Source organism: Anolis sagrei, chromosome 7 (genome assembly GCF_037176765.1).
Source record: "Anolis sagrei isolate rAnoSag1 chromosome 7, rAnoSag1.mat, whole genome shotgun sequence".
Taxonomy (NCBI): Eukaryota; Metazoa; Chordata; class Lepidosauria; order Squamata; family Dactyloidae; genus Anolis; species Anolis sagrei.
In genome coordinates this window covers 28486723-28510642 of record NC_090027.1, presented here as the reverse complement: position 1 = coordinate 28510642, position 23920 = coordinate 28486723, and the positions used below count along the sequence as shown (strand labels likewise).

Genomic DNA, 23920 nt, shown 5'->3' with positions numbered 1-23920 from the left:
CGCTGGCAGTTGGGAAACACGCCGACCACTTAAGAAACTAATTCGGACACTGAATGGATGGCAAAGATTGAAAGTTCAGCTTCTGTTCTTCCTTCTTCACAATGTTTTCTCAGACTTAAACTTAATGTTTGACACATATCTTTAAGTTGTAGTCCCCCTTTCTTGCTAATAGTTTATTAGTCAATAGAAAAGATTTATCAGCTTATACAGTTTTATAATAGTTTATTAGTCAATAGAAAAGGTATATCAGTTTTAGTCACCAATGGCTAATCTGAACTAAGTTAACCCACTACTCCAGTAATTTAAGGTTGCACCAAGGTGTCTTTATGGCTTTGTATCATGATCTCTCTCAAGGCACATGTTTTGTCTGTATAAAATTGAGATTTTGTCTTGATACGCTCTTGCCTACTTCAATATGGATCTTTAAAAAATTCACTGACTATGGAAATGTTGGCAGTGTGCGAAACATTTAATATTCTTTGGCTCTAGAGAAGATTATTCTTACTCTGTCTAAATTTGTTAAGATGACAACTGGAACACACAACGAAAAGAACACAGATGGCTTCCATACTAGAAGCATATGGGACACTCTTGTTTATTGCATAACTGCAGATCCACTGCCAATAATTATCTTAGTTATTTTAATTTTTTGCTCTTTATAGCTTAAAAGCTTAGCATCTCTTGCGTTATACACATATTTACGGTGTTATTATGTGCCTTCAAGTCAATTTCTAGTGATCTGTTTGGGGGGGAGAGCAGTTGGCGAGATTTCTTCAGATAAGTTTTGTCATTGCTTCCCTCTAACGTTGTGAGAATAGGACTTACCTAAGGTCAGGGGTCCTTGCTAATCAGGAATTTGGGTCCTGGTCTCTCAAAGTCCAAATCTAACCATCAGAATAGCCCACCCCATTGGCTTTATTTTTGTGCACCTATTACATGGCTTGGACAAGGGCGGTGCATGGCCACTGTGCTGATTTTGAAGCAAATAATGTTACATGCCACCTAGGCATATGGGATAACTTTGTAATTAGAAGGAGTGCAGGCTATTTCAAGCTAAGAGAAGCTCTTTTTTGGCAAAATAATATTAGCAAAACTTAAGTACCATGAGAATGATGGGACAGTTGGCCTTCCCTCTTGAAATAAAAAAGAGAGGAGTGGGACCAAGGTCTCCCCGCCTCTTTCTACCTTCTTGTTATTATTGTTCAGACACCGGATGGCATATGTCAGGAGTGCTTTGATCGTGTGTGTCTGCATTGCAGGGGGTTGGACTGAACCTTGGGGCCTCTTCCAATTCTATGATTCTGTAGTGTTGGTGATGGTTATTGTTGGTCATTTCAGATATGAAGGCCCTAAGGTTAACCAATAATAGAACTTTCTTAACAAAATGTATTCCGAAGAGGTTTGCCATTGCTGTAATGTATCGTTGGGCTTGGCCTCATGTAAGCTGCTCTGAGTCCCCTTTGGAGAGATGGTGGCGGGTATAAATAAAGGTTGTTGTTGTTGTTGTTGTTGTTGTTGTTATTCCTCTGAGCTGAGTGGATAATGTATAAAGATTTCAGGACTACTTGTAATAAAGTCTTGTATAAAGGTTTGAGGACTACTTGTAATCTAATGTCCCTTCAAACACCAGCTCTGTCTTGGGTCTATGCTTCTCTTTTCTTAAACAGAGGCTACTCTTGTATTCAACAATCCACACCATGGGGAGGCCAGGCACCATGGAATTGGGGACAGGGATGTTGAGATCAACATCAGTGTGTGTGCCCTTATGTTTCTGACACGTGACAATTGACTCTGTTTGGGCATAGTGTCCAAACCTAACAATAAATAGCACATCTCCATTGGTGTGGTGTTACCACATGTAATCATGACATTTGAGGTTACCAGGACAGAAGGGGGTGGTTCAGGAAGTGTACAAAAGGTGATGTGAATGCTATACATCACCGAGTATATTTGGAGAAAAACTGGTGGTTATTGTTACCTGGTGGAAGTGGATGCAGTGGGAGATGGTACAGTCCTCCAAGGTCTCCTGGGGTGCTTATGGAGACTGCCAGCCTTTCACAGTTGCACACTTCAATCTAGTCTTCCTTCTTGGCTTCTCTTCCTATCCTTCACCATCATTTAGAATGGGAACAAATAAGAGAAGCGTAATTGCTCATTGCCACCATGCAGTAAGTACCATAGTTCATTTTGCTAGAGTAGTAAAGATCAGTTCCCTTTTCAGCCACGTGGATGAACCTAATCTATTTCAAAAGTTTGTTGTGTTCATAAACTAAAGGTTGATAATGATTATAACTGTACTATTCATGGGTTGTTGTAGGTTTTTTCGGGCTATATAGCCATGTTCTAGAGGCATTCTCTCCTGACGTTTCACCTGCATCTATGGCAAGCATCCTCAGAGATAGTGAGGTTCTCACTACCTCTGAGGATGCTTGCTATAGATGCAGGCGAAACGTCAGGAGAGAATGCCTCTAGAACATGGCTATATCGCCCGAAAATACCTACAGCAACCCAGTGATTCCTGCCATGAAAGCCTTCGACAATACATTGTACTATTAATGCTCTAAATTTTGTTATAATCAAGGGTCTACTAACCTCGAATCTACAGACTGATCATTTAAAAGAATCTCTCCCACAGACATGGGACGAAGTCAACGTTGATTCTTACTTTGTGTTCTTAGAGTCACCCACAAAGGCTGTTCTGTGCCTGTGCAAAGCTGTTCAGAAACCTTCTCAAGCTGAGCAGCCTGTTTTGGTGGGAACTCTGTCCCGTTCTGCTCATGTCTCGGCAAGATTCCCAGTCTTTCCCTCACTTCCTTTCCCTCTTTTGCAGCTGCAACAGTTCACTAAGGAACCTCTTCTGACTTCTCCAGCTTTCCTTAAACCTTTGCTGGGAACATTGCTTTCATTTGTTTGGCAACAGAGAAAATAATTGACTTACAGCCAAACTCTGCATGTTTATTCATATGTTGTGGCACTGTCGTGTTTCATTTCCTGGTGTGCTTCGTTGCTGCCACCACTTATAAATGGCAAGAGAGAGTCTGTAGATGGGCTTGTCTCTGACTGCAGCAAGACCCTGCATCGAACGATTAAAACATCATCATCATGGTGCAGATGTCAGTAGTTTGGGAACACTCTGCGCAGCAGTAGGTTCAGCTCCCTTGATTGTGGACCAGCTGCACAAATGGAGAACGTCACTGCTTATTCCAGACACTTTTTTGGACTACTCTTTCTTCCGGTTTGGGAGTTAAGACTCCAAAACAATTATTTTACTAAAATGCTTTTTAAAAAAACTAAAGAACTGTTTGTATCATTCTTGGTGTTTATTATTTACTGCCTTTCTGCATATTTACATCTTTGCAGTTCGGTTACATTGTTTTTAATAAACCAAAACTGCTGTAGCTATTTAATAATGTGTTTACAAATATTCCACCACACCTGGCTTTTTTTTTTATTTAACTCAACCAGCTCCTTCATTTCACTTTCCCGCCAGGACTCAGTATGTGCAATACATTGTACAGTGATGCTAGCAAGATGTTTATTTTATTTTTTTCTAATGATGACCGATGACTCCCTTGTCTCCAAACAGTTACAATTTGGCAGGTTAAGCTGGTTACAATGTATGCCTAAGTGCTAGTCAATTTTAGTCTCAATTTAAGATTGGAAGAAGACGAGGAGAAGTAACAGAATCAGAAAGAAAGAACTTCAAAATTTCTGTTTTCCTTCCTTCCTTTTTCTGGGACACCGTATTACAATGAAATGCTTATCCACCAAAAAGTTTTGAATATTTTTTAAAAGCTTGATGTATTTCCATCCTTTCTCAAGTTCCATGGAGAACTGGCATGGAAAAGTGTTGCATGTCTTTATTCCATTTCCTTTTCTCTTCTCCTCAAGCTTGTGTGAGATGGTCTAAAGATACTGACTGACCTATGCTGGATGGGGTTACTTCACAGTTTGGGAGTCCTCCTGGACTCATTGCTGAGCCTGGAACCTCAGGTTGTGGCAATGGCTAGGGGGGCTTTCACACAATTAAAACTTGTGCGCCAGTTGCGCCCGTACCTTGGGAAGTCAGACTTGGCCACAATGGCCCACACTCTCATTACATCTAGGATAGACTACTGCAACACACTCTTGCCTTTGAAGACTGTTTGGAAGCTTCAAATAGTCCAACAAAAGGAAGCCAGCTTAATAACTGGAGTGGCATACAGGGAGCACACAACTCCCATGTTGCGTCAGCTCCACTGGCTGCCAGTTTGCTACTAAGCACAATTCAAGGTTCTGGTTTTGGCCTATAAAGCCCAGTTTACCTGTCCGAATACATCTCCCTCTATGAACCACCGTGGAGGTTAATACAGGGTGCAGCAGCATAACTTCCTTTTTTACAATGCGCGCCATTCAGTCGGTTGAAGATGTAGCGGAGCCCTAGTGGTTTCGTATGAGAGGCGGGAGTATAAAGTTTTGTCCTGACACAGTTCAGCCGCCATCATTCGTTGGAACAGTGAGAAGCATGCTTTTGCCGTTGAGGCCTACTTTTCGAGCGGATTTGGAGTGGCCGGCCCGCTCTCCAGATTTGGCCCCTTGTGATTTTTTTCTATGGGTTTTTTTTTTAATCCCGTGTTTGTGTGAACCGTCCAAGGACCCTACAAGATTTGAAGACCAACATCCAGGAAGAAATTGCCAACATAACGCCTGCTATGCTGGCAAGAGTCATGACAAATGCCAGAAATCGATTTACTCAGTTTATGGAGAATGGGGGAATGTCACCTACCTAATTTGATCTTCAAATCTACATAAAACAAAACTTTAGGTATGAGCCTACATTATATATTTTTTCTGATTCATACAATGGGTTTTATTAAGTTTTGAAAAAAAGGAAGTTATGCTGCTGCACCCTGTATCTTCCGGAGAGGCCCTGCTCTCAGTCCCACCATTATCACAGGGACAAGAGAGAGGGCCTTCTCAGTGATTGCTCATTGACTATGGAACTCCCTCCCTGGTGAGATTAGATCAGTCCCCTTCCTCCTGTCCTTCAGAAAGATGGTCTGTGGGACTAAGCCTTTGGAACAGTGCAATAAGGCAACAATAGAAAACTTTACCCTGCTGTCCAGAGATGGTTTGGAGATGGTTTTAAACAACTAATTTAAAGTGGAGATAACTGATTTTAGTTTTCGTGTATATTTGTAGTTTATTTTATGTTCCGACGATGAATGTTTTCTGTATATATGTTGTGCTCCGCCCTGAGTCCCCCTTGGGGTGAGAAGGCCAGAATATAAATGCTTGAAATAAATAATAAATAAATGTAGAAATCCACTGTCTATATGTAGCTCCCCTCCAAATCCCCTGGTGTGAATGGTAGTGCATATGAATAGGTGAATGTAGAGGTGGTAGGAATAGGAAGTGAGTGGGAGTTTAATCAGAATCACCACAGAAAGCTCTTGATAAGAAGATTGGAAGTAGCAGGAGCTGTTTTTATGCTTGACCTGCCAATCTTTGGTCTGCTTAAAATTGCTTTTCACTCCTGTTTGGTCTGGGGAACTAGGAATATAGTTGTCGGATGCATCTTCCTTGTACTTTCTTTTTCATCGCATGTTTCCTTTGAAACAAAAATAGAACCAGAATTTCATCGAATGTGGCCCTGATCTTTTCTGCTAAGCAGGGATCTCACAGGACTTCTTGCTCCCCATGTTTACTACCTTACACTCATTGAACTAAGACTTGGGTGCAGTATTGTCGAAATTTGGTTTGCGCTTTGAGAATGCTTGGATTTGCACAGTCTTTGCACATACCGACATGCTGCAGCCTTCAAAAGTCTGCCAACATCACCCTAAGAAATGCCTGCAGAAGCTGAAGGAAAGACGGCTGCTGCTGTGTTACACAGATGGGCATTAAAACAAGTTGATACTATTAGACAGTTTTAAGTAAAGTAGGTCATTCTTATTAAATGAAGTCAAGTGCTTACTCCAAATAATAGTAGATATATTATTTCAAACCTAACCGAATGAGGTTAATATTCCATTTTAATAGCATCACTTCCCTTCTTTTAACCATCTGCAGTTCTTGGCACACTGCAGTGATTGCAGTTGTGAAGCCAGAAAAAATGGGGGGGGGGGGGGGGTAGATTTTAGCTGGTGTTCACTGCCAAGCAGCACTGCAGATTTCAATAAGTCTATCCAAACAGCTGAAAAATTATTTAGTGGAAAACTCTATATAATATCTTTTGTCTCAAACTGAGTGTTTCTTGTGTGTTTATATGTGCTTTTGAGTTGCCTGTTGTCTTATGGCAACTCCATGAATTTCATAAAGTTTTCTAAAGCAAAGAGTATTCAGAGGTGCTTTTATCAGTTTCTTCCTCTGTAATATAGTTTACAGCACTTGGTATTCATTGGCAGTCATGCATCCGAGAACTAACCAGAAGTGATCCTGCTTACCTTCCAAGATCAGACAGCTTTTAGTGCCTTTTGAGTATATACCAGTAGGTCTTAAAGGCTGTGTTAGTAAAGGTAAAGTTTTCCCCTTGACTGACCACATTGTGTCCAACATGTCCAACTCTGGAGGGTGGTGCTCATCTCTATTTCTAAGCCAAAAAGCCAGCGTTTTCATACACACCTCCAATTTGCCCATCACATTTCCAAGGTCATGTGGCCAGCATGACTGCATGGAGCGCCATTATCTTCTGGAGCAGTACCTATTGATCTACTCACATTTGAATGTTTTCAAACTGCTAGGTTGGCAGAAGCTGGGGCTAACAGTGGGAGCTCACCCTGCTCCCCGGATTCAAACTGCTGACCATTTGGTTGGCAGTTCAGAAGCTCAGCAGTTTAACCCGCTGCACCACCAGCTGTGTTAGTGTTGTTTAAATCATTTTAATCATTCCAGTTATATTTGCCAGATTGACCAAAGCTAGTTAACTTGCCTTAAATCAGTTGTAACTTCATCCATTTCTGCAGAGAGGGATCAAATCATAAAAATAGCTGGCCTTATTTGATCCTTTGCCAGATCATCATTATAAGCACTTCAGCTCGTTTTATATAGGGCAGAATCCAGAGGCACTTGCCCGCAGAAAAGCAATCCATTGTATTTTCTGAGATCCCCTCCCACTCAAGACTCTTAACAGCAGTGATTTCAGTGCAACTCCCTAGTGATCTCCTTGCAATCTGAACGGCCATATGTAGTGAATCATCTTCTTTAATTGCCTCCCCTCTTGGTTCCCTCCCCCTTCCTGTTATTTCAGTCAATTTGTGGATGGACTAGGCTTGTTGTCTGGTTCCCAGGTTACTCCACGCAGTGCTTTCCAGGGAAGAGAGGAGGAAGAATGAGAGAGAGATGCAAAAGAGCTCCAGATCCTGAGTTCGGGGAGTCACCTGAGCAGAGGAGTGGCTCTCCAGGGTGGAGCGTAGACCAGCGTAGCTTGTTTCACAGGGGTGAGTGAGATCTTTGGGAGGAGCCTCCGCAGATCACAGATACACAGCAGTGTATGTGTCACCGGGAGGCACTGAGCTCACCTATAGATGCACAGGGAGAAGCAGCCAAAGAGGTTTTCACAGTGGAGGAAGACAGTTGAGCCAAAGGGGGGGACATTATTCCTTGTGGATATTTGCAGGAGACACATTCCTGTTTGCGACTGACCTTCCAGCCTGACTAGTTGTGATCGCCTGTGGCTGGAAAGCTGAGCAGATTAGAGAACTCCATTACACTCTTTGAACAGCCACGATCTGGTCTCACCAGGTACTGAGGCTGCTTTCGAAAAGAAATCGGACTGCAGTAGAGGACGACAAAGGTAAGGCAGTGCCTTGTAGCCTCTTTTGGGAAATAGCTTTGCATTTTGTTTGTTTGTTGATGTACTTCAATTTTTGAGATACTTGTTATTAAAATACCCTTCTTCCATCACATAGAGATACAGAGCACCTGGGAGTGGTTGTTTTCAGATTTGTCCCAGGGAGACAGATTCATTATGCCAACACAATGTGGTCAGTCAAGCATCAGAAAGAATGTAGTAGACTGTTTTATAGGCAGCAACATATTTCTCCGTGCTGATCCCAATCATTTTTTTCTCTTGCTGCTAAGGGGGAGAGAAAAAAACACAAAACCTGTTACTCAAGAATAGTGAATGATGTCTTGTTGTGTGGGACTGCAACTGTTGTATCTAGACAAACTAGTTTTCTTGTTTTAAGTGAGGTTGGAGTTGTTGGATCTGTGCCCCGGAGCCATTTGCCTGCCTCTGAGCTCCTTTCCTTAAGCCAATAAAGCCATTTTAAGAAGTACTCTTTCTCTTGAGCGGTATTAATTATAGAGACTTTAATTGTTTGTTTGCCTCTTCCAGAAATGCTTGGCCTTCGGTCTGTGTTATTTGTTAACTCCAGAGTGGTTTTAAAAAGTCTTTATTGAAGTAGACATTAGCTCATAGCAAACCACCAGAGAAGACTTAGAGAGTGGAAACTGCTTAAACACACTTCATATTCGTATACTAAATTGCTTAGGGTAAAAACACACAGAGAGAAAGAGAGAGATGAAGGAGCCACTCTTTCTTCATTTTCCCTTGCTTTCCTTGGTTTTCCACTTTGTGTCATGTATGGGGAATACAGAAATCTTGAATCATGGTTTCATTGTCCATTGGGGTATATATTCCTAGCAAATCCTTAGGCATAGGAGTGTGTTTAAATGTGCTCGCATTTCAGATTTTTTTTTTTGTCATGTCAGGAGTGACTTGAGAAACTTTAGGTTGCTTCTGGTGTGAGAAAATTGGCTGTCTGCAAGGACGTTGCCCAGGGGATGCCTGGATATTTTGATGTGTTACCATCCTTGTGGGAGGCTTCTCTCATGTCGCCGCATTAGGAGCTGGAGCTGATAGAGGGAGCTCATCCGTGCTCTCCCCGGATTCGAACCTGCGACCTGTCGGTCTTCAGTCCTGCCGGCACAGGGGTTTAGCCCACTGCGCTACCAGTGGCTCCGGTATTTCAGATCAAAACCATTATTCCCACAGAAACTTATGCCGGAGAGATTTATTTTATTCAATTGAAGTATTCCTCTAGTCCAGCATTTCTCAACCTGGGGGTCACAAGGGGGTGTTAGAAGGGTTGCCAGAGACCATCAGAAAACAAAATCTTTTCTGTTGGTCATGGGGTTTCTGTGTGTGGGAAGTTTGGACCAATTCTATCATTGGTAGGGTTCAGAATGGTCTTTGATGGTACGTCAACTATAAATACCAGCAACTAAAACTCATAAATGTCAAGGTCTATTTCCCCCAAAATCCACAGTGTTCACATTTGGGCATACTGAGTATCTGTGCCAAGTTTGGTCCAGATCCACCATTGTTTGACTCCACAGTGCTCTCTGGATGTAGGTGAACTACATCTCCAAAACTCAAGGTCAATGCCCACCAAACCCTTCCAGAATTTTCTATTGGACATGGGAGTTCTGTGTGCCAAGTTTGGTTCAGTTCCATCGCTGGTGGAGATCACAATGCTCTTTGATTGTACGTGAACTATAAATCCCAGCATCTACAATTCCCAAATGACAAAATCCTCCCCACAACCTTACCAGTATTCAAATTTGGGTGTATGGGGTATTTGTGCCAAAGGTGGTCCACTGAATGAAAATACATCCCGCATATCTGATATTTGCATTATGATTGATAACAGTTATTACAGTTATGAAGTAGCAACAAAAATAATTTTATGGTTGGGGGTCACCACAACATGAGGAACTATATTAAGGAGTCCCGGCATTAGGGAGGTTGAGAACCACTGCCCTAGGAACTCTTTAGGCATAGGAGTGTGTTTACATGTCCGCTCGCATTTCAGATCAAAACCACTTTTTCCACAGAAACCTATGCTGCAGATGGTTTTTCTATTCAATTGAAGTATTTTTTCTAGTTTCTCCTAATTGCCCATGTATATATAGCTGCTTTCTTATAATAGAGAACATACTCTGTTTCTGCTATCCTTGAAGCGGAACTTTTGCCCATCACATTTTCTGCACTGGTCGGTAGTAAACAAAATCTAATTTGGAGATCATATGCACTATGTCCTGCCTTCTAAGGAAGGTAAGCACTTAAAGCAGTTAAGAAGTTTCCCCTAACATCTGAAGCATTTGTAATGTGCAGAACTAGATGCCTCCCTCAAGGTGATTTCATGAATTTTACATGTGAGATGATTTTATGGAAGAATGTTTTTTAATCTCGTCTTGGCTGTTGTGACAAAGTGCACATGATCATTTGAATATATTTTACTCAGCATATTTATATTTCTCATTGGCACCTGTCAAACCCTGTTATCACCATTGACTAGATGGAGGCAAGGAAGAGGCAGTTAAGGGGCAACACGTGACACCCCCCCCCCCCCCCATATAGTTGTTGCAGGGTTTGTGTTTGGGAGTTTGTACAATCTAATATGAATCCAAAGAAGATGTATAGGCTTGATGTAAATGTACATAATGCTAAAGCAGACATTGACAAAATTCAGACCTCCAAGTATTTTGGACTTTAACCTCCACAATTCCTAACAGCCCCAGGCTCCTCCCCCCCCCCCAGCCAAAAAGGAAAGGACCTGAGGCTGTTAGGACTTGTGGGAGTTGGAGTCCAAACAGCTGGAGGGCTGAAGTTTGCCCATGCCTGTGCTATTTTTTACTTGCAGACTTTCCATTGCTGTTTTGTATATCTTTAAGTCCAATCTGGTGGTGCAGCAGGTTAAATTGCTGAACTGCTGAAATTACTGATTGAAAGGTTGGTGGTTCAATCCGGGGAGTGGGGTGAGCGCCTGCTGTTAGCCTCAGCTTCTGCCAACCTAGCAGTGCAAAAACATGCAAATGTGAGTAAATCAATAGGTACCACTTCTGCGGGAAGGTAATGGTGCCCCATGCAGACATGCCGGCTACATGACTTTGGAGGTGTCTGCGGACAACATCAGCTCTTCGGCTTACAAATGGAGATGAGCACCACCACCCAGAGTCGGACACGACTAAACTTAATCTTTACCTTTTAAAGTCCATTCTGTACCATCTGCAACTGTCTCTCCGCCACCACTTTAGTATTTCTTTGGCAACCATCTTTTTGTACCACCACTCTAGCAAAACTGGATTTTCAAAATCATTTTGAAGTTGCCATGGAAACATGTGACAAGGCAGAAGGCAGAACCTCAAATGTGCTTTTCCTTAGCATGCCCGGCACATACCACTTAATAATGAAAGCAGCCAGATAACGTCCCATCTTCAGGTCCTGTTTCTCAGCTCCAAATGTCACACTGTAGCCATACTTTCCCATATATTTTGTAGGCCTATGATTCCTTTCAGTGTTCGTCTTGCACTAATTAATGAGGATGTTGGATTCTAGTATTTTAATAGGTGTATTTCTATTCTGCTAACATTAGACAAATGGCATGTTATAATTGATACTATAAAGGAAATGTTGTGCATTGTAGTGGTCTCAGGGTTGGAGAGGGACTCTATGGGACCAGGGTTCGAATCTTTCCTCAGACATGGAAACTCACTGGAAAAACTTGGGGGAAATCAGACTCTTTCAGCCTCAGAGGAAAGCAAGGGCAAACTGCTTCTGAACAAACCTTACCCCTTATACACACACACACGCACTAGCCATCCTCTGCCATGCATTGCTGTGGCCCAGTCTGGTGATCTGGAAAATAAAGTAACGAGAAAGTTTTGGTTGCTAATAATTTCTTTATGCTTGTGGGTAAACAGTATTTCTTGTTGTTTCTTTGTCAGTGTTGATGTGGAGATTGTCTGGTTTGCCTACTTTGGAAAATGCAACATAGAACTGTCCTTCTTTACGGGTCCCTTTCAAATCTATGGTACTATATCTGTGTATGTGTGTGAATCATATATATCTATCTATATCTATGGCTGGATGGCTCTTTGTCAGGAGGGTTTTGATTACGTTTTCTTGCCCTGGTGAAGGGAGTTGGACTGGATGGCCTTAAGGGGTCACAGGGGTTCTGTGTGGGAAGTTTGCCCCAATTCTGTCATTTGTAGGATTCAGAATGCTCTTTGAATGTAGGTGAACTATAAATCCCAGTAACTACAACTCCCAAATGTCAAGATCTATTTCCCCCAAACTCCACCAGTGTTCACATTTAGGCATATTGAGTATCAGTGCCAAGTTTAGTCCAGATTCATCATTGATTGAGTTCGCAGTGCTCTCTGGATGTAGGTGAACTACAACTCCCAAACTCAGTGCCCACCAAACCCTTCTAGTGTGTTCTGTTGGTCATGGGAGACCTGTATGTTTGGTTCAGTTCCATCATTGGTGGAGTTCAGAATGCTCTTTGATTGTAGGTGAACTATAAATCCCAGCAACTACAATTCCCAAATGATAAAATGTTTGGGTTGTTAGGTGTCTTGTGGCCCAATTTGGCAGTAATTCATCCAGTGGTTTTTGAGTTATGTTAATCCCACAAATGAACATTACATTTATTGTTATTGTTATTTTTATTTATGCATATATATATAAGTTGTAAACCTAAGTTGTAAACCTAAAGCCCAAAAGCAACTATATCAGCACCAAAATTATACTTCACAGAATGCATATTGAACTAAGGAAATACATTATCACAAGATGTGGTGATAGATGCTGGATTCTTCAGCTTTAGGGAGATCAGGCCATTAAGGATATGACTATTAGTGACTGGCAGCCATAGTAGATAAAGCTGAATCTCTAGATTCGGTACCATCATACTGTGGAATATTGTGGCTAAGGTGTTTTCCTCAAACTTGGGAGATACTGGTTGAGATCTTTCATCAGCCAATATAAGCTTAGTTTAGTGAGGCCATCTTCCCTGTTTTTTAAAAAGCAAACATAATGTCCTTTTCCTGCTTGATTGATTTTTCCCTTTTAGCGTGGTCCTAGTTTTTAATGAAAATGACTTCATTGTTGAACTGAAGCTCCTACTAGATTTTTCTGAACAGCTTCAGCATTAGCAGTGTGCTTTCTGAAGCATGTTTCGTCGAATGATAATGCGTTCCCAAAGCGAATATTGACAATGGAACAGCAATGTTTTGCTGATGGATGATGCATTTAGTTCCACTTAATGGGCTACTAGAAATCTGGTGCACATTTTCAGGTAGAACATTAGATCATCAAGCTATGAAATAATGCAACAAGAGGACTTAATTGAGCTTGATTTTAGTATGGAGCAAAAAAAAAAAAACCTCCTTTCCACATTGAAATAATACAAAACGAAACAAGAAACCTCTGTTTTCTATCTAACTCTTAAGCATTTAGTGCGGAATCTTTTTGCTTGCTTCCCCCCCCCCCCCCCCCGGGTGTCAGGAGCAACTTGAGAAACTGCAAGTCGCTTCTGGTGTGAGTGAACTGGCCATCTGCAAACATGTTGCCCAGGGGATACCTGGATGTTTGATGTTTTACTATCCTTGTGGGAGGCTTCTCTCATATTCCCGCATCTGTGCTCTCCCCAAATTTGAACGGATTCGAACCTCCGACATGTTGGTCTTCAGTCCTGGTGACACAAAATCTGCTTCCTAAAATCTGACTGTTATTCTGTGGTCTGTGCCCCCACTTTCTATCTTTGAAGAATGCCTTCCATTTCCATTCTTGAAATATTTAGAGAAGCTTCTAGCCATGCTTGCGGGAGAATGGTGTCTATAGTAACCCAACATGGGACTGGTGGGAGATGAAGCTCTCATGATCCATTATTCTTTTCCATTCTATTCCAGTTTTGCTAACCCAATTTACACTATAGCAATTTCATATCCCGCTGGCACAGCAGGGCTCCTGAACTTGCTGACCGAAAGGTTGGCGGTTCAAATCAGGGAGCAGAGTGAGTTCCCTCTGTTAGCCTCAGCTTCTGCCAACCTAGTAGTTCAAAAACATGCAAATGTGAGTAGATCAATAGGTACTGCTCAGGTGGGAAGGTAACGGCACTCCATGCAGTCATGCCAGCCACATGATCTTGGAGGTGTCTACAGACAATGCTGGCTCTTCGGCTTGGAAGGGGAGATTAGCACCAACCCTGAGTTGAGCACAACTAGACTGAATGTCAGGGGAAAACCTTTACCTTACTTACTTACTTACTTACTTAGGCGATCCCTTGTAGTCCGAGGATGATGGTCCTCCAAGAGTGGTATCCTGGGGGTGGGCCCATAGGTAACTGTGGAACCCTATTCTTGATCTGCATCTTCTCCCACAGTGAGGACATCGCTTTCCAGGGGGAAGACGGTCCCGGTCAGGGTTGGTTTGACGAGCCTTCCTCTTGGCACGTTTCTCTCTTTCGCCCTCCATTAGTGCCTCTTCAAATTCTGCAGCACTGCTGGTCACAGCTGACTGCCAACTGGAGCACTCAAGGGCCAGGGCTTCCCAGTTCTCAGTGTCTATGCCAGAATTTTTACCTACCTTTACCTACCACCATCACTAAATAAGAGTCATTTTCTTCAGCTGCAATCGCCATAGAAGAGACTTGTCACTGGAAGAATGGCCAACCACATCAGAATGTTTAGAAGTTGCCACCTTGATCCACAACCTATGCAAAGCCTTACATCCAGACAGTGTGAACTCTAGAGTCCAGCTAAGCAGTATCCCATTCTTTTTTTCCTGCTAAAATGTCATCTTCATATATGGCCCATTATTATTATTATTATTATTATTATTATTATTATTATTATTATTATTATTTACTGTATTTGTATACCGCCTTTCTCAGCCAATCGGCGACTCAAGGCGGTTTCCAACAAATCAGTACATATAAAAACATAATACAGTTTAGAACATTAAACAATATAAAACACCACAAAAGCAATAAAAACATCATTAGCATCTCATTATTATCAAGCATTGTCCAGTTCCATTGTCAAATCGTTCGATTTCCTGTATTAGCTACTCTGCATTTCTAAACGCTTGCTCAAACAGCCATGTTTTAACTTGCCTCTGAAACATTAAGAGGGAGGGAGCAGATCTAATCTCCTTAGGGAGGGTGTTCCATCGCCGAGGAGCCACCACTGAGAAGGCCCTGTCTCTCGCCCCCGCCAAACATACTTGAGACGAAGGCAGGACCAAGAGCAGGGTCTCCTCAGACGATCTTAGAGTCCTTGATGGTTTGTAAGGGAAGACACATTTGGACAGATAAGTTGCATCAAGGCATTTCTTTAGCTACATCAAGGCATTTCTTTAGTTCATGGATAGATAACATGTTGCCTTCCTAATGCTGGGCTGAAAATCTCAACATTTCTTAGTATACATGCACACATTTTGTAATATTTTTAGATGTGGAATATGGTAGAATATTATATTACTTTCTGCTACTCATCTAGATCAGTGTGCTATGATAAGACTATAAAGTGCTCAAATAAATAGACTCCAGATCCTTTTGATTAATTAAATGCTTCTCTTTTGGACCTGACACAGCCAAGAACTGGGGAGTCACTGGCTTTCCATTGCCAAAAAAGACAAATTCCTTCAGTAAAGTATTACATGAAGAACTACAAAATATTTGCTTCTGTGGGAGTGTTTCACAGTAAGATTTTCTTTTACCGCCTTAATGTGCTAGCATAATTATGCATTGAAATCTAAATGTGTCAGCACATACCTACCGCTGAACCTGCACAAGCCTGTCAATGTGAAGTTGAGTCGTTCGAGAAAAAAAAACTGCTTACATTACATGGGTAATCTTGTTTCCCTGTCAGATGGTAACCTCTTCATTGACAGACATGTGCCGCCGCAGCCGTGATTGGTATGTAAACAGATGGCACCTATAAGAACATGGCCTTTATAGTGTAAATGAACAATTTGCATTAAATGGTGAGGTGATTTACATGATGGGCAGGAAGATATAAGTTGTAATGAGCTAATTCGCTATATTGGGCAACATAGTCAACTTCCTGAAAAATCACATGATACATATGTTAACAGGAAGGCCTGCATTATTAGTCACAACCCATTGCATGAATGGTAATGGAACAGACAGCTCTGGTGACTTTGGTGGATTTGGCAATACTAGAAATTGGGTAGGGAGAAAGTTCCCATTCAGCCCATATATATTAACAGTGAAGAATTTATTTAGTTAGTTAGTTACAGTATATTCCGCCCTTCTTACCCTGCAGGGGTGACGCTTCACCGTCCATTCACTGTCCAATGGACGCTTCACCATCCATTTGTGACACTGATGAAGTACTTCCTCATTCTTTGCATGCTTGCTGGAGATTTTTTATGGCATTGTAAATTAGCTTCCCTGCATAAGCGGTACCTAAATTTCCTACTTGACAGATGCAACTGTCTTTCGGACTGCAAGCTACACAAATTGGTCAGATGCTCACTCAGACCCAGGCTGGCTTCGAACTCATGACCTTTTGGTCAGTAGTTATCTTAATGCAGCTGACTCCCAGCCAGCTGCACCACAGTATGCCTACACAACCTCTTTGCAATCTCAGTGCACAGCAAAATCAAGATTTGCTTTTTGGAATATTTTCCAATCATACTTGGCGATACATAACTAAGGAATGTATAAAATGTCATTTAAGGAATATTTACTTTTGGAATAATGTATATTGAAATAAGTCTTGTATGGCAAAATTTTGTTGATTGTTGGGATGTATCAAACAAACAAAAAAGTCTTGGGGGAAAAAACTTGGTTGAATCCATGAATGCAATATTTGTTAACAATGGGCTGTTGTGAGTTCTCCAGGCTGTATGGCCATGTTCCATAAGCACTCTGTCCTGACATTTCGTCTGCATCTATGGCAGGCATCCTCAGAGGTTGTGAGGTCTCTGAGGATGCCTGCCATAGATGCAGGTGAAATATCAGGAGAGGGTGCTTCTGGAACATGGCCATACAGCCTGGAAAACTCACAACAACCCAGTGATTCTAGCCATGAAAGCCTTTGACAATACTTTGTTAACAATATCTCAGTGAATTGAGATATTTCAATACATTGTGTTGTAGGCCACCTTGTACCCACTTCTGAGAGAAAGATGGGAGAACTGGTTATTTAAATACAGTGAGTTCTTGGGATCTGCTGGGGTTTTGGCCTTGGGTACCAAGGAGCCCCTGTGATTGCTAAAACCTGTGGGGACTCACGTCCTACTTTATACAATTGCATAGTAAAATTGTGGTTTTGTGGAAATTGGGGAGGGAAGGGGGTAGCCATATATGCTGAACATTTGGGTGGGGATGGCTGACTGTAAATAAAACCAAAATGTCCCACTGATTCGTTTGGGTGAACACTTAATTATGGATCAAAGCCTATCACAAAGTTGGAGCATCTATTTCTTGCCTTCAAGCAGAGCTCCTTCAATGTAGTCCCAGCTAGTGTTAAAAGTAAATTTAAAATCTACATGTGAGTTTGCTTCATTGGAATAATTTATACTATCCATAGAAATCAGAATTCTTTGGCACTCACAGTCTTTCGTTAAATTAATTTGCTTTGTTTGTTCGTTTTGGTGATTTAGTGCAATCTAATTCCTTAAATCGGTGTCCGACCATTTATTTATTTATGTTTATTTACTTAAACAAAAGGCTAGCAGAACACATCCTCTTTCCCTTTGTCTTTTGGTTTTGCTGCCAAACAGCTTATCTACACATGTTCTAGTTTTTGGCCCTGCTTCATTTTCCTTATAGCAAGAATGAAATCGCCCTGCATCCAGTGTGCTGGCCTTTGAGCTGGAAATGTGGGTCACTTGGTATGTGGAAAGATTTTCTTTGCTAGGCTGCTAATCCTGTATTAGCAAGCCTGCTTCCATCAGGAGTCCCAAACCAGGAAAGGGCACGTTTCAAATGTGCTTCTAATAGGACAACTATATGATGTGAGTGGTTTTAATTCATCTGTGAACTCTTGTGAAATTGCCACTAGATCCTCTAAGTGGATTGAAAAGCCATGCTCATCTCTATGTGCTCTAAGCAGCTTTTACTTGCTGTCTGTTTTTCCCGGTGAAGAGAAAGATATATAGGAATATACTTTTACAGGCCCTTAGCTAGCAGTCAAAGGAAATCTAAATTCCAACACAATGAGACAGAGACAGGTCACTACTTTGATGCAGTGACTACCTTACCTTCACCGTACTAGCCCAGAATAGGCAAAGAAAAGATTGCTGGACAGCACAGATCAACAACTACACAAATGCTAAATCATCCTCAGGATCCATCAAGGACAGTTGGATGATGCTGCAGAACTAATGGGAAGAACTTGCAGATCTCATATAGCGATGGCCTCCATGTCAACCAGGCTCTCAGACACAATTCCCAGACACAATTCAGTCCTATAGACATTGCTCATGGATATGTTCTTTAGTCCATGAAAGAAATCCCATATAACACAGCACCCAAGTTGTCCTTTGCTCTTGTCAGAAAAAGCTTACAGAGCATATACAGTTAACCCTTCTGCTTGGAAGCTTCAAATACGAGAGGCAGCCAGGTTAATAACTGGGGCAGCATACAGGGAGCATACAACTCCCATGTTACGCCAGCTCCACTGGCTGCCAGTTTGCTACCGGGCACAATTCAAGTGCTGGCTTTGGCCTATAAAGCCCTAAACGGCCCCGGCCCAAATTACCTGTCCAAACGCATCTCCTCCTATGAACCGTTGCGGAGATTAAGATCCTCCGGGGAGGCCCTGCTTTCCGTACCACCATTGTCACAGGCATGATTGGTGGGGATGAGAGACAGGGCCTTCTCTGTGATTGCTCCCCGGTTATTATGGAACTCCCTTCCTGGTGAGATCAGGTCGGCCCCCTCCCCTTCCTCCTGTCCTTTAGAAGGATGGTAGAAACTTGGCTGTGGGACCAAGCTTTCGGGACGGGCAATAAAGCGGCAATAGGAAAGATAATAAGACCAATTAGATTTGACGCGGAAAACTAGGACGGTTTTAAATGGTGTATTTTAATATTTTGATAAATGTTTTTTAATGTTTATGTATGTATGTGAATCTGTGTCCCAGCATTGAATGTTTGCCGTGTATATGCTGTGCTCCGCCCTGAGTCCCCTTTGGTGTGAGAAGGGCGGAATATAAATGTTTTAAATAAATATATAAATAAATAAATAAAGTCAAACAATTCAAAACAAAAGAGGCTTCAATAAGAGAGGCTAGGAAGCAGTTCTTGACCTCCCCTCGTACCTCACTTTCCCCAAATACAAATCTAGAGTTCTTGTATTGCCCTGTAAATAAGGAAAGTAGGAGGATGGGAACCATAACATTAAAGTTGAGGTCTGTTTTTTAAACATCACTTTTCTAAAAAGGCATTTGGAATAACTCTTTGCTGCCTTTTCCTTTGTCCTTCTTAAGGTCATAAAACACCTGGGGTAAAGGTAATATTTGCAATCAGCCAACGAACAGAGAGTGTTGTCGAACAGAGTGTTGTCGGTGAGCACCTTGACTACTGCCAAGGTCTCCTGGACTTGGGACTCAGTGTGATACATTGCTATAAATCGCATTCTGCTTGGATTAGATGAAAAAGCTGCAGTGTGTGCTTTGAACTTTGCTTAGATTCAAGTATAAGCTATAAAGAGAGAGAAGCACAAATAGTAGAATCTGTAGGTAGGTGCAGACTCTGTGGCTATGGAGAGCCACCTGTATAATAGCAATCTGTGTATTTTCATTCCATGCATTCTTTCAAATTTTACAAAATCAAAATCCATAGCTTTTTATCATATGGACTCAATTTTGGCAAAAACACGGATGAACATTGACATTTAAATGGGAGCGATCAGTTTTCCTGAATGTCTCTTGAATTGTTGCTATAGCTCAGGCATGGGCAAACTTTGGCCCGCCAGGTGTTTTGAACTCCAACTCCCACAATTCCTAACAGCCTCAGGCCAAAGTTTGCCCATTCTTGCTATAGCTGCTGAACTGAATTACAAAAATATGGAAGACGGGATATAGAATCATAGAGTCCCAGAGTTGGAAGAGACCTCATGGGCCATCCAGTCGAACCCCTTGCCAAGAAGAAGGAAAATCACATTCAAAGCACCCCGACAGATAGCCATCCAGCCTCTGTTTAAAAGCTTCCAAAAAGGAGCCTCCACCACACTCCGGGACAGAGAGTACCACTGCTGAACGGCTCTCACAGTCAAGAAGTTGTTCATGTTCACATGGAATCTCCTTTATTGTAGTTTGAAGCCATTGTTCCACATCTTATTCTCCAGGGCAGCAGAAAACAAGCTTGCTCCCTCCTCCCTATGACTTCCTTTCACATATTTATACATGGCTATCATGTCTCCTTTCAGCCTTCTCTTCTTCAGGTTAATCTTCCCCAGCTCCTTAAGCCGCTCCTCGTAGGGCTTGTTCTCCAGACCCTTGATCATTTTAGTCACCCTCCTCTGGACACATTCCAGCTTGTCAGTGTCTCTCTTCAATTGTGGTGCCCTTTTCTCATTCCAAAATTCCAAGCAAATTTTAACGCTATTAAAAGTTTATTCCAGCATACTTAACAGTACCCACAGTGGGTTGACATAATTAAACAGCTTTTGATATTGCATTGACAAAATTAGATTGCCAGATATTTAATTGGAAGTACCTGCATCAAATACAGTTTTTGATTCTCAGCTTGGTATCCCAGTATTGCCAAGTATTTTTTATATAAGAACCACAATATTTTGTCATTTTAAATCAGGACATCTTGACACTTTCCTTAAAGATGAAACTGTCATGCAGGATTCCTGCGTCATTTTTTTTTTTGGCATCAATGTACTGTGAACTTTAGAATTGAGACTTTAGGAAGCAAAAGCACAGAAAACCTGGCTACTTGTGTTGCTGCTTAATGACCCTTTTATAACTTCCTGATGCTGAAAAGGTTAGAGACAAAAGAAATCCTTTTGCCATTTGCATCATGTTGTGACTTTTATTTGAGTAGGATGTCTCAAGCGAATTGCTGGCAAACAAAAGCAATTCAGCAAGGTAAGTAGGGTTTCTTTGTGTGCTCTTTCATGGTTTTTCCTTTTCATTGCCACTCAGACATGGTAGATGAACAGCTTTGTCCTACTTGCTAATTCAGATATATGCTAACTTTATTTCCCTTTTGACCCAGGGTCATTTCCTTCCTATCACATTGTAATTGCTACATTTATAAATCTTGAACACATTGTCTCTGGTGCAGTCAAGCTTGGAAAATCCTAGCAAAAATGAAAATAGTAATCCAGTTTAATTTAACAGCAAAGGAAAAAAGCATAGGGGACATATTTAGCAGATTTATGTTTCTCCCTTTTAAATGATTTCACTCATTTCAGCCATTTATACAATCTGGATAAAGTTGATTGTGTAGATACATAACTGTCACAATTTGGAGCTAATATTGTTGATGGAAAAGCAGTTAAACTGCAATCCTCATTGTTGTATTTTAAAATATATTTTGCTTTCAGGAATGTACTTCCATGCACTGTATTTATTTATTTATTATATTTACTATACTCTCTCAACCTTATCGGCGACTCAAAACAATAAAACAAACATCATTATCATCAGTGTCTCCTAGATAAAAAATGTTGTCCAAGTTCCATTGTCAAATGATTCCATTTCCTATGTCAGTTGCTCTACATTTGTAAATGCTTGCTCATATAACCATGTCTTGACTTGTCCCCGAAACGTTAAGAGTGAGGGAACCAATCTAATCTGTGTTCCATAACCGAGGGGGCACCACAGAGAAGGCCGTATCTCTTGTCCCCGCCAAACGTACTTGTGATGAAGGCGGGATTGAGAGCAGGGCCTCCCCGGACGATCTTAAAGTCCTAGATGGTTCATAAGGGGAGATGCGTTCGGACAGGTAAATTGGCCAGAACCATAGTATTATAACTGAAAGAAATCAAAATATCATAACACTGAGGCAACAACATAACAATTGCTAAATTGTTTGGGTTTTGTTTGCTTTTAGAGGTAAAGGTTGTGAAGTATATATTCATTTCATTGTTTCATTTAGATGCTTGTATTCAACATTTCTTTACAAAAGGAACCCCAAAGCATCACATAATAACATACTAACAATTATAGAATAAACACATGGCACATATTTTGGACAAAGCCACAGACACATAATACTTCACAGCTAATCCATCAGTGGTTCCCAGCCTGTGGGTCCCCAGATGTTTTGGTCTACAACTCCCAGAAATCCCAATCAGTTTACCAGTCGTTGGGATTTCTGCGAGTTGAAGGCCAAAATATCTGGCGACCCACAGATTGAGATGCAAGTGTTGAGGTATACCATTAGAAGTATGCAACCTAAAATTAGCTGACACTAAGAGAGGATGGCTCAGGCTGTCACTGAGCTTTGCATTCAGGTGTGCGCCTGAAATCAGACCTGAAAGTATGAGTGCAATTGTCATGTCATTGATCAGGTCCAAAGGGGCCAAGGCCTCAGAATAAGACCGTTCCTCAATGCTAAGCACAAGATCAAAGGGAACTTAAATTCACCCCACAGCACTTTAACAAGCAGCAGACTCAACAGCTGTCCAAGCACAGCTCATGAAGTGGGATTCTTTTCTGTGGATCCAGACATTTCCCCCCTTATTTCATCTGCAGTTCTACCTATGTGATTGACATTGAAATGTTTATCTCTACCACTTAGGAAGCTGTGAGGATAAACATAACTATAATGCTGATCTTATTACCCTTCCCACCAGTTTTGCAAGTATGTAGAATTTACAGCTTGCTTACTTAGACAATCCCTCGTAGTCCGAGGATGATGGTCCTCCAAATTCGGTGTTCTGGTGGTGGGTTCGTGGGTGACTGTGGAGTCCTATTCTTGATCAGCATCTTCTCCCACAGTGAGGACATTGGTTTCCTGATGGAAGGGGGTCCCGGTGGGGGTTGGCTTGATACACCTTCCTCTTGGCACGTTTCTCTCTTTTGCCCTCCATTCGTGCCTCTTCAAATTCTACAGCACTGCTGGTCACAGCTGACCTCCAACTGGAGCGCTCAAGGGCCAGGGCTTCCCAGTTCTTCTCAGTGTCTATGCCAGAGTTTTTAAGGTTGGCTTTGAGCCCATCTTTAAATCTCTTTTCCTGTCCTCCAACATTCCATTTTCCGTTCTTGAGTTCAGAGTAGAGCAACTGCTTTGGTAGACGGTGGTCGGGCATCCGGATAACATGGTCAGTCCAGCGGAGTTGATGGCAGAGGACCATCACTTCAATGCTGGTGGTCTTTGCTTCTTCCAGCATGCAGACATTTGTCTGCTTGTCTTCCCAAGAGATTTGCAGGAATTTGCAAGAGATTTACAGCTACAATGTCATAACTAAACATTTCTTTGCAGAGCTTGGTTTCTTCTCAATCCTGTATATCTCATTGTAGTGGGCCTGAAGACTTTATATGACTGAAAAGATACATGTGTGTCCACACTAGTGACTGACTTTTACAGAATCCACTTTTGTTTCAATAGTATAATTGATGTATGATTCTGTCAATAAGAATGTGTTTTGTTTTTGTTTTCACAGTGTCCAAAAAACACGGCAAGCTTATCACTTTCCTGCGCACATTCATGAAGTCTCGGCCAACAAAACAGAAACTGAAGCAACGTGGGATCTTAAAGGAGAGGGTTTTTGGCTGTGATCTCGGAGAGCATCTCCTCAACTCTGGCCATGATGGTAAGGATGAAGAGTGTAAGGATTTGCCAAGGGCCTGACTGGTATTTTGGGGTATTCCACCTGCAATCTTTTGCTCTCCATGCTTACAGAGGATTTGAGGCTCTGTTCATGAATGGTTGTCTTACATGGAGATGAAGACAGAGAACTCCCTCTAAGCCTCTTAAGTCCTTATCTATCTTGCAGTGTGAGGAGAGAAAAGGAGAGCTCTCAAAGCAGAAGTCCATTTATGCAGAACTCATAATCAAGTGTCCAGGATTTCCATTCTCTTATTAGATGAGGTTTTCAGATATGTCCCATCTGATATCCGGCTCTTTTGGAACATCACAATTCTGTGTAACACTGGATGAATTTGTTCACTCTTGTTGATTTTGACATCAGTCACAGATGATTCATGTAAACAG

The 23920-nt window shown here is 41.7% G+C and overlaps 1 protein-coding gene across 4 annotated transcripts in view; it reads left to right on the top strand.

Annotated features, from left to right (window-relative positions):
• Positions 1-23920, top strand: part of ARHGAP32 (Rho GTPase activating protein 32) — a 236503-nt gene that overhangs the window by 170553 nt on the left and 42030 nt on the right. For 3 of the 4 annotated variants that reach the window (XM_060787498.2, XM_060787496.2, XM_060787497.2), the window contains one exon: positions 23370-23519. In XM_060787498.2, the coding sequence (XP_060643481.2) occupies positions 23370-23519 (150 nt within the window). Of the gene's footprint in view, positions 1-7228; positions 7775-23369; positions 23520-23920 lie in introns of those variants that run through there. The other variant, XM_060787499.2, reaches the window with a different exon arrangement.